General features: G+C 35.3%; 1 protein-coding gene across 1 annotated transcript in view; it reads right to left on the reverse strand.

Annotated features, from left to right (window-relative positions):
* GRM3 (glutamate metabotropic receptor 3) overlaps positions 1-12,373 on the reverse strand; it is a 272,331-nt gene that overhangs the window by 83,521 nt on the left and 176,437 nt on the right. Inside the window, exon 3 of the mRNA XM_003771437.4 lies at positions 2,243-3,098. Coding sequence (XP_003771485.1) covers positions 2,243-3,098 — 856 coding nt within the window. The remainder of the gene's footprint in view (positions 1-2,242; positions 3,099-12,373) is intronic.

A 12,373-nucleotide genomic window follows, 5' to 3' on the forward strand; every position in this document is an offset into this window, starting at 1 on the left:
TTGGAAGGAATGAAAGGAGGAATGCATTAGGAAGAATAGGCAAATGACCTCAAACTGAATGAAAAAATATATAAAGAAAAAATCATGTGTATTTTTAGAAACACAAATGAGTAGTACGTGAATAAGATACAGTATGCACATAAAAATATTTGTTTAGAGTAGAATAATCTAAGAACATCCAAGATATTCTATTTCCTCTTCTAAATTACAGACTGTTCTAGTTTTTTATGTCAGTGGGAATTAATTTGAAGCTAGTTAATAACAGTAGTAATAATAGCCAGTATTTATATAGTGCCTTAAAATTTGCAAAGAGATTTACAAATATCTTCTAATTTGATCCTCACAATAATCTTAGGTAGGTGCTATTATTATCCTCATTTTTCAGATGAAGAAATTCAGGCCACAAGAAGTTAAATGACATGCTTAGCCTCATAAAGTTAATAAGAATCTGAGACCATATTGGAAATCAGGTCTTCCTGACTTCAGGTTTAGCACTCTATCACTGTATTACCTGGACATCTGTAATTATTAAATTACGTGTTCTTTTATTTTTAAAAAAATTCTACTATGTTTTTATGGAACACACAGTTAGGTAACAGCACAATAAAAACAAGTAATATTTCAGAATTATTAGTGACAAATTATTTTCAGTGCTCTGTGTGTGTATGTATATGTATGCACTTAGGGGTCTTGAGCTATTATGATGGTATATTAAGAAGAGAAGTGAATCTGGATTTAGAGGACCTGAATCCAGATCCCACAAATGATACTACTTGTATGAATTTGGGGAACTAATTTAACTTGCTTAGCTCTCAATTTCTTCATATGTGAAATGAAATGGTAAAACTAGATCTTGTTTAAGGTCCCCATCTGATCTATTTTCAGGATTCTATAAGCAAGTTTTACTTGTGGGTTACAAAATTGGACAGTAGTTCTTAGTCTCAGCCTGGGTTTATGATTAACGAGTGAGTAAGCCAATGCTGGATGGAAGATAACACTGTTTGTTACTTTCACTTTCTCAATGATCTGAGAGTATGACTTTGAGTAATAAGCATTTTATGCAAAATGTACAGGGTAATATGGTCCCACAATGACATGGAGAATGATTTGCATTTCAGGATAATGATATCTGATGATTGGAATATTTTGACCTTTTGTGAATAGTAATCATAACTATCTTTTAAAAAAACTTGGATTTGATTTTCAGTCTTCAAAGGAAGCACCTTTGACATGGATCCTGAAGTGGGATAAGGAGTCTCAACTTGTGTTTTTTTGTTTTTTTTTGTCTTTTTGGGAATATGCTAAATATGCATTACCCTATTTAGAAATAACTTCCTAATAAGCAAATATCACATTGAGACTCTGCATGTAAGAACTATTTAATGACTTTGATCTGCCTTCATGTTTTGTTCATTTAGGATTACTACAAACAGAAACAAAGCCTCATCTCGATATATTCTTTGAGCAATATCTAGAAACCTATTTATACATATATGGAAATATATGTAATAGAAGAAACAGAATATTAATGTCTGTAAAGCACCATAATCTGAGTCTCACTCTTTTTCTAATTAGTTCAGAGAAGAATGTGATTTTTTTCCCCTTTCTACCCACTGTGGAAGTTATGATGTTCTCAAGCTCAAATTTTCCTTAAGGGATGTCTGGATTTTCGACATCTACATTATTTAGAGATATATCTAGAGAAGTTAATAGGACTAAATGCTCCACATAATATCCTGAGGTCAGCATTCAAAAGGGGAGCAAACATAACATATCCCACATTTAAGAAACTACAAATTCTCCTACCATAAAGCTACGGGAAAAGCACTTGGGAATCTTTGGTTATTACCCAGTATACCCATCAAGCAATGAATAAAGACAACAGAGAACCATAACAATACCTCTCTTTGGGCCATTTGTTAAAAAGCTTGAATTTATAATGGTATACTGTACCAAGAACTAACAAGGGTTTGACATGCAAAGGTATTAATCATGCACCATTAGCTTAGAATAGGGGCTCTTAATATTTTTTTGTGTTAATGGACCACTTTAGCAGTCTAGTGAAATCTATGGGTCCCTTCTCAGAATAAGGTTTTTTAAATGAACCAAATAAAATACATATGATTACAAAGGAAACCAATTATGTAGGAATAGTTATAAAAAATAGTTCATGGACTTTAGAGCAAGAACCTCAGGCCTAGGGAGTTACATCAAAAAAGAAGAATTATAGTTATATATTTACCTGTGAAATTTATTTTTAGCAAGTAATCTGTGTACAGCTTTTTTCCATCTAGAATCTTCATGGCTTCACAAAGCTTGGTGGTGTTTGGGCAGAGGGTCCTCTGCATCTTGTGTAGGGCATGGGCCATGGCATAAACAGCATTCACCACAAACATGATTTTGGATTCCTGCTCATAATTGGTGCTATCGATTGCTAGATGCTTGTCACAGACCCTCCGGTGTGTTCTTTTACCCTGTAGGCTGCACTGGAACTTCTGTTCCCAGAAGTCCCTAAACCAGGGGTTGCGGTGGTTGTTATAAGGATTGAGGCTCTGGAAGTAACGATCAAACTCACGGATGGGATGTGAAGCTAGTTCTAAGGTGATGGCTCCATAGGCCACATGCTCATTGCCCTTCACAATGCTTTCCTGGGCACCCCACCCATCACTGGCGATCCACGTGAAGGAAGCATTGAAGCGGCTTGCAGCAGCAATCAGCTCTCGGGAGTCATCACTTCTCATAAAGAGAACAACCACTCGAGCATTGGGCTTTTGGAGCAGCTCCCGGATGACACTGTCATAGGACTTGCGGATGTTAGATCTGCCTACCTTTTCAGAGGTGGCAATGCAGATGTTGCGAAGACGTGCCTCCTGTTCGAAAGCCTCAATCCCTGTCTCCCCATAGTCACCTTCAGAGGCCACAGTTGACACATAGGTCCAGTTGAAGAAACGCAAGATCTCAGCCATGGCCTTAGCTTGGTAAAAGTCTGGGGGCACGGTCCTGGCAAAGTAATCGTAACGTGACTTGTCACTTAATTTGGCACTGGTGGATGCGTAGCTTATCTGAGGGATCTGGAAGAGCCTTAGGAGATTTGCCACCTGTTTTATATAAAATAATAATGATGATGAAAGTAAGAATAATAATAAAGAAAATACTATCTCATACATTGATAACTTTAATCATAAATTTTGATGTTAGGGAACCTTACAGAACATCCAGACTAGCCCATTCATTTCATTTATTTTACTAGCAAATAATTAAATAATCAATTTATTATAATCATGATTTCTTTTTGGAGGGTGAGTCTGAGTCACTATGTCATGAACCACAGTGCTGATAGTGATCATCACAAAAACTTTGACCTGCCTCATTTCTTTTTTCTTTCTTTCTTTCTTTTTTTTGCTGAGACAATTGGGGTTAAGTGACTTGCCCAAGATCACACAGCTAGGAAGTGTTACGTGTCTGAGGCCAGATTTGAATTCAAGTCTTTCTGACTTCAGGGCTGGTGCTCTATCCATTGTGCCACCTAGCTGTCCCCTTCATTTCTTTCTTTCTTTTTTTTTTTTGAGAGCAATCTTTTCTCTTTGAATTTTGAGCTTCAAATTCTTTCTCTCCCTTCCACTCAGCCCCTATCCACTGAGAAGTCAAGCAAAATGATATCAGTTATACATATGAAATCATGCAAAAACATTTCTATATTAGTCATATCACAAAAAGCAACAAAAATAAAGTGAGACAGTTATACTCCAATTTTCACTTAGAGTTGATCAGTTTTCTCTCTGGAGATATATAATATTATTTTCATCATTGTCTTAGATTACTGTATTGATTAGATTAGCCAAGTCTTTCACAGTTGATCATCATTATAATATTGCCAATACTGTGCACAATGATCTCCTACTTCTTCTCACTTCATTTTGCATCAGTTCACAGAAGTCTTTCCATGTTTTTTCCTTCTGAAACCACCCCTTTCATAATTTCTTACAGCACAATAATATTCTATCACAATCATATACTATCACTGGTTCAGCTGTTTTCCAATTGATAAGCATTTTCTCAATTTCCAATTCTTTACTACCACAAAAAATACTGCTAAATATACTCTCTTTTTTTTTTTTTTTTTTTTTTTTTTTTTTTTTGCTGAAGCAATTGAAGTGACTTGCCCAGGGTCACACAGGTAGGAAGTATTAAGTGTCTGAAGTCACATTTGAACTCAGGTCCTCCTGACTTCAGGGATGGTGCCCTATCCACTGCACCATCTAGCTGCCCTGAAAAATACTCTTGTATCTATAGGTCCTTCTCCTTTTCTTTGATCTCTTTGTGGTATTGACCTAATAGTGATATTACTGAGTCAAAAGGTATACAGAGTTTTATGGTCATTTAGTAGGGTTCCAGATTGTTCTCTAGAATGATTGGACTAATTCATGACTCCACCAGTAGTTTATTAGTGTACCTATTTTCCCTCAACCCTTCAGCATTTGTCATTTCTGATGGGTATCAGGTGGTACTTTAGAATTATTTTTATTTGCACTTCTTTAATGAGTAATGATTTAGAACATTTTTTCATATGACTATAGAAAGCCTTGATTTCTTCTTCTGGAAGCTGTCTATTGATATCCTTGGCTATTTATCAATTGGGGAATGACTTATTCTAATAAATTTTTCTTGTTCCTTACACATTTGAAAAATAGGGTTTTATCAGAGAATACTGCATTAGAAGTTTTTGATATTACTTCATTGGCTATGGTATCTTTTAATAAAATGTATTTTCTAGGTTCAAAGGACAAAACAGCTAATAATTTTAGTAATCTAGTGTTTGACAAACCCAAAGACCCCAGCTTTTGAGATAAGAACTTACTGTTTGACAAAAATTGTTGGGAAAATTGGAAATTAGTATGGCATAAACTAGGTATTAACCCACACTTAACACTGTACATCAAGATAAGGTCAAAATGGGTTCATAAACTAGGCATAAAGAATGAGATTATAAATAAATTGGAAGAACATAGGATAGTTTAACTCTCAGACCTATGGAAGAGGAAGGAATTTATAATCAAAGAAGAACTAGAGATCATTATTGATCACAAAATAGAAAATTTTGATTATATCAAATTGAAAAGTTTTTGTACAAACAAAACTAATGCAGACAAGATTAGGAGGGAAGCAATAAACTGGAAAAACATTTTTACAGTCAAAGGTTCTGATAAAGATCTCATCTCCAAAATATATAGAGAATTGACTCTAATTTATAAGAAATCAAGCCATTCTCCAATTGATAAATGGTCAAAGGATATGAACAGACAATTCTCAGACAAAGAAACTGAAACTATTTCTAGCCATATGAAAAGATGCTCCAAGTCATTATTAATCAGAGAAATGTAAATTAAGACAACTCTGAGATACCACTACACACCTGTCAGATTGGCTGGAAAGACAGAGAAAGATAATGCGAAATGCTGGAGGAGATGTGGGAAAACTGAGATACTGATACTCCATTCTGGAGAGCAATTTGGAACTATGCTCAAAAAGCTATCAAACTGTGCATACCCTTTGACCCAGCAGTATTACTTCTGGGCTTATATCCCAAAGAGATTTTAAAGCTGGGAGAGGGGCCTGTATGTGCATGAATATTTGTGGCAGCCCTCTTTGTAGTGGCCAGAAACTGGAAACTGAGTGGATGCCCATCAATTGGAGAATGGCTGAATAAATTGTGGTATATTAATATTATGGAATATTATTGTTCTGTAAGAAATGACCAGCAGGATGATTTCAGAAAGGCCTGGAGAGACATGAACTGATGCTGAGTGAAATGAGCAGGACCAGAAGATCATTATATACTTCAACAATGATACTATATGAGGATCAATTCTGATGGATGTGGCCCTCTTCAACAATGAAGATGAATCAAATCATTTCCAATAGAGCAGTAATGAACTGAACCAGCTACATACACCTAGGGAAAGAACTCTGGGAGATGACTATGAACCACTACATAGAATTCCCAATCCCTCTATTTTTGTCCACCTACATTTTTGATTTCCTTCACAGGCTAATTGTACACTATTTCAAAGTCCGACTCTTTTTATACAGCAAATTAACTGGGGGAGGGGGTGGAGGGAAAGAAGGAAAAAGTTGGAACAAAAGGATTTGCAACTGTCAATACTGAAAAATTACCAGTGCATAAATCTTGTAAATAAAAAGCTATGATTAAAAAAAATTGTATTTTCTCTGATTAGGTCTATTTTTGCTTTTGTTTTATCTGAGATCACGATTATCATCCTTCCTTTTTAGTTTTTTTTTTTTTTACTTTAGCTGAAGCATGATAAATTCTGCTCTAGCCCTTTATTTTAACTCTGTGTATGTCTCTGTTTCAACTATGTCTTTTATAAACAACATATAAGTGGATTTTTGTTTCTATTCTGTTATCCACTTTCATTTTATGAGTGAGTTCATTTCATTTACATTCACAATTATGATTATTTGTGTGATGATTTATTGTGTATTTTCTTCCATCCTATTTTGTTCTGTTTATTCTTGTCTCTCTTCCTCTTTAAACTGTCCTTCAAATATCAGTTTTGCTACTGACCATTACTTTTCCCCATCTTCCTCCCTTTTATCACCTCTTCCACCTCTGTATATTTCATTGTCTTTCACTGACTCTATGTATGTGTGCATTTTTCCTTCTCTTTTTGAACCAATTCCAATGAAAGTGAGGTTAAAGTGCAGCTTGCCACCCACCAACTTTCTCCTCCCTACACTGTAAAAGCTCTTCTTTATATGCCTTCTATGTAAGAAAAATTTCCCCATTCTACCTCTACCTTTCCCCCTTTCCCAGTGCATGTCTCTCTATCTGTGTGTCTGTCTGTGTCTGTCTGTCTGTCTGTGATTATCACAACATAATTTACTCTCATTCTCTAGTGACATCAAACTTCATGAGAGTTGCAAATACCATCTTCCCATATAGGAAAGTAAACAGTTTACTGAGAGGCAGTTGGAGTTGTAACTTGTCTAAAGTTATATAGCTAGCTAATAAGTGTTAAGTATCTGAGGTTGGATTTAAACGCAGTCCTCCTGACTCTAGGACTGGTGCTCTATCCACAATGCCATCTAACTGCCCCAGAAATATAAGCAGTTTGAATGTCTCATGATTTTTCATAATATCTCTTACATGTGTATCTTTTTATGCTTCTCTTGAATCTTGTGTTTGAATGTCAATTTTTCTATTTACCTCTTTCATCAGGAATACTTGAAATTTATCTTTTTTATTAAATATTAATTTCTGTCTCTGAAATATTATACTCAGATTTATTGGGTAAATTATTCTTGGTTATAATCCTAACTCCTTTAACTTCCAAAATCTTACATTCCAAGCTCTCTGTTTCTTAGACATGGAAGCTGCTAGATTTTGTGTGGTCCTGGCTATGGCTCCACAATATGTGAATTGTTTCTTTCCGGTTGTTTGCGAGATATTTTCTCCTTGACCTGGAAGCTCTTAAATTTGGCTTGGGGATTTCTTTCAGTAATTGATCACTAGATCCTTTCACTTTTTATTTTACCCCCTACATCTAAGGTGTCAGGACAGTTTACCTAGATAATTTCTTGAAATATGATATTGAGGCTTACTTTTTGATCATGGCTTAATAATAATAATAATAATTCTTAATAAAATTTTTTAAATTATTTCTTCACAATCTATTTTCCTGATAAAATAATTTCATGTTTTCTTTCTTTTGGCTTGGATTTGTTTTATTTCTTAATGTTTCATGAAGTTATTAGATTCCATTTGTCAAATTCTAATTTTTAAGGAATTATTTTCTTTAGTGAACTTTTGTACCCATTTTTTCCACTTGACTAATTTTGCTTTTTAAGGAGTTATTTTCTTTAATGAACTTTTGTGCCTCTTTTCTATTTGGCCTCTTTTTAATGAGTTCTTTTCTTGAGTAAAATTTTGTCTCTTTTTACCATTAGGTCAATTCTGTTTTTTAAGGTATTATTTTCTTCAGTATTTTTTGTACTTCTTTTCCAAGCTGTTAATTTTCTTTTTAAGAAAAATTAATATTTTTTCCAATTACTTCTAAAAACAATTTTTAACATTTGTTTTTAAAATTTTTACATTAAAAATTCTCTCTTTCCCCTTTCTCCTCATTGAGAGAGCAGGCAATTTGATATAGATTATACATATGCAGTTATGAAAAACATAATTCCATACTAGTCATGCTGTAAAAGAAAACACAAACAAAAAGTGAAAAAAGGTATACAATATTGTGTTTTGATTTGAATTCAGACCGTATCAATTCTTTCTCTAAAGGTGGATAACATCTTTCCTCATAACTCCTTCAGATTTGTCTTGAATTTTTTCCATTGCCTAGAATATCCAAGTCATTCATAGCGGATCAACATATAATATGTTGCTACTGTGACTCTGAACTATTAAGTTGGGCTCTACTCCCTTGTAGTGGAGGAATTGTCCCAAGTTTCAGGCATTTTGGGGCTGCTATTTTCAGAGCTTATTTTGGGGATATGCAAGTTTTTGGTATTTCCAAGGTAGTGTGATAGGGAGAGATGTGGTCACTGCTTTCCTGGTCTGTGCTCTGTTTTTTGATCAGGAAGAGTGTTTGATCCCTGCAACCACAAATGCTAGTGTTCTTCTCTGGTTTGGAACTGTGACCCATTCCCCTGTTCTTTTCTGTCCTGGAATTATGACCCAGAAGAGCAATATTAGTAACAGAGTTACTAATCAGTGCCAGCAAAGGTTCAGCTGTGATCTCTTTCTAACCAGTTGACTGACCCCCTTATTATTTCTGGGCTAAGACCTCTTAAAGCTGTTGCTGCTATTGTCACTTATTACCTTTACTTCCAAGGCCTATTATTGTAGCCCATGAATTCTGGGCTAGTCATTATCCCTGGTGTCATAGACCTCTCCTGCCCATCTAAGTTATCTTAGACTGAAAAAGTCTTAGTACAACTTTTTGTTGGTCTTAATGCTCCAAAATTTGATTTGAGGCATTATTTTAAAGTTGTTGAGAGGAAAGTTCATTTGATTTGCTGTGTACTCAACCTGCTGCATTTCTGTCCTGGACTGGTTCATCCTTTGAAGAGACCTCATGTTCTCATTTTCCCTTAGGTGAACTATAATGAGATTGAACATGTATGGACCTTAGATAGGCTTATCTGACTGCAGTGTAGAATTCCTTAGCTGAAGTGATCCCTAGCTCCAGGCTTCCTACTAGCAAAGATTACAGCAGATGTATGCCCCCTCAATGTCATTTTAATAGAGGAGGTGTTTGAGGCTGAGAGATGTTAAGTTGCTTGCTCATGACCACTGAGGTAGTAAATGGTATAGTTAGGATTTGAAAGCCAAGTTTTCTGACTCTGAAGCTAGTATTCTTCCCATAATTATAGTTCACCAAGCATTTTCCTCACTTCAAAGTTGAGCCATTGATAGTTCACATATTAATATTGTTGTTAAATGAGATAATATCTGTAATGTACTTTGCACACTTTAAAATAATGCATAATGTTAGATACCATTAAAATTCCTATTTTACATATGAGGAAACAAAGCCTGTAGTAGATAAGTGACCATGGTCACAATACTAGAAAGCATCAGAATCAAATTCTTTAAAGTTCCTTCCAACTCCAATCATGTATAAATCTGTGGCTCAAGGGCCACTGTTCTGATTTTTCTTTCCATTGTCATATTACATATCATGTAGAAGTATATATAAGAGCAAGCCAATAACATCCAGAGTATGGATTTGGGAGAATAGATCTTGGTCTCCTTCCTGAAATTTTTGCTAAGGTTTGGTGAAGTTTGTAAAATTTTATATTTTGGGGAGTTTGGGGATCTTTTTTTTAACTGTCATTTTAAAACTGTCATTGACCATCTTGACAGCATAAACCATGGTATTGGTAGGTGGTTTTTTTAAATTTTGGGGGAGGGATGCTTTCCTCTAGACCATCCATATAAGGGATTCTTAGGGAATTAGCCAAAATTTTAGGACCACTTGGCTGCAGTGAATAGGGAGAGTCTCAGGGAAGTCAATTTCTCACTTCCTCCTCTTCTTGCTAAATAAGGAACCCTCTTAAAAAGTTTTATTTTAGAATGGTAAACCACATGGACATCTGATATCTAGGTTAGTCAAAAACCAACTGGAATTCTCTTTGTCCCTTGAAAAAACCTTAGCCTCAAACTTTTCTTAAAGTCCTGAAAAGCTTGTCTAACATTTTTTTCCTTGGTTCTTACTTTCCTGCTTTTTTTCCTCCTCCCATTTAATGGAAAAGGAAGCCTACAAATGCTATTTGTATGGCATTTCTGATTAAGGACAGAACAAGGAGGTATTGAAAACCTCGTGAGAAAAGAAATCACTCACGAATAGCCTTCTTCAAAAAGAGTTTTAAGCCAATTTGAATCAAAGTTTCAGGCTTGGGATTTATTCATCTCTGTGGAATTTTAAGGTAGAACACATATAATAGAAGAAAAACAAGACTCAAATAGCATTTTATATGCTTATGATTAAATATTTCTATAAATGTACACAAGATTATAAACAGGCACAAAAGCGATGTGCAGATAATTCACATATTGGACCCTGGCTAACTCAAGTTGTAAATCCTTTGTACATTTTCAGTTTTAGAGAAATTATATAAAGCACAAAGTTAACTTTAATCAGAAACTACATTGGCTATTTCTGGACTCTGAGCACTTTGAAATTTTCTTTCTGGAAATTGCCAGCTCTAGGTTTGCATTTGCGATGTAGGAGGCACAGTTTGAAACAGGCAGCTGTTAGTGAGAGCATAAGTAACATCAAACAGCTGACATCTGACTCCTGATTAATCATCATCTGATCTGGCAAAAGAAAGCAGCAACTAAGCCCAAACTCAGCATGTGCTAGGAGATCTGTCCTGCTGCTAAAACCAACACTCACAAGAGCCCTAAGCCTCTATAAACATGGTCTATATCTTTTACATGTACTGGTACCTGTCAGTTAAACACAAATGAAACAGCTGGACGTCTGTCATTTGCTATAAGGTAAATGCAGAGCTCCACTTCTTTCTCAGGGTTTTCACAGCCTCTTTACAGAGGTAATGCATTCATGAAAGCTCATGGGAGCAGGGATGGCAGGAGCTTTTGTACTCCTGCTCTCTTGCCTTTTTTTTAGGTTAGTGAAACTCCAGAAATAGTTAGTTACAGGATCATCTCAACCTACCAAGGTGCGTGGTAGCTAACTATTAAAGCTAACATTTGTGGCACAGAGATTGCATATCAATGAAATCTTACAGGTCTAGTTGCTAACTCCCACTACTAATATTGGTTGGTACCTACTCTGCAATGTAGAGTCTTTAGAGAAATGCTTTTTTAGCAACTCTTTGAGGTCAGGGACTATTTTTTGCTTCTTTTCGTTATCACAGGATTTGGCACAATTACTTAATGTTTATTGATTGATTATTGATTGATTAATTGCATAGAACACTGTGTGATTAAGTGGCTTGCTCAGATTTACAACACTAGAATATTTGAGAGGTAGGACTCCAACACATCTTTCTGGTTTCTGGTTCTAGTTACTATGACTTCTTTCCTCCCAGCTAATGTGTATAATAGTGCATTTAAGTACATTATGTTATTTGATTTGCTCATCCACTCTCTGGCTTAAGTACACTTATTTATCTTTATTATAAAGACTAAAAGTTGGAGGCTCATGGTAGATTTTTCTAGGATCAAACAATTACTAAGTGTAAGAAAAAAAATTGAACTTGGTGCTTCTTGGCCCCAAGTCCACACCTCCAAACCAGACAGCTTCAAAGCAATAGGTTGTTGGTACCTGGCACTTAATGTATCTAGAACTGGGAACAGTTTTTTTCTTTCAGTTTACTTAAAATGAATAGAAACTGGAGATGTTATAAATCCATTACTTCCATTCTGTGTATAAAGCCTTTCCTAGTTTCTCCAATGTTAGTGCCTCGCTCATACTATTCCCGACAAAGCTACCTTGCATCTGTTGTGTATGTACTTTCTATATACCTGGATCAGTGTTTGTTGCTTCCTCCTTTAGAACGGAAACTCTTTGAGGCCAGGGGCTCTTTGTCTTTGTAACCTATTGTGCCTAGCTCAATAGTTGGTACTTAATAAATGTTTTTGATTGATTCTGGAGGCATACCATGAGTACTTGCTTTCCTGTATATTTGTCTTATGGGAAAAGTAAGGGTTTCCTCAAAAAGACGCTCAAGGATGTATACTAAGTGATTCCTGAGACATGATTGTAATCTTTATGACCCCTTAAGGAGCTCCTCAATGCCTAGGCTTGATTTGATTATTGGATAATTAGGTGACATTGGGAAAGTTGCTCCTTCTTTGTAGTAAAAATTTTCTTTG

Source organism: Sarcophilus harrisii, chromosome 5 (assembly GCF_902635505.1).
Source record: "Sarcophilus harrisii chromosome 5, mSarHar1.11, whole genome shotgun sequence".
NCBI classification, from domain to species: domain Eukaryota; kingdom Metazoa; phylum Chordata; class Mammalia; order Dasyuromorphia; family Dasyuridae; genus Sarcophilus; species Sarcophilus harrisii.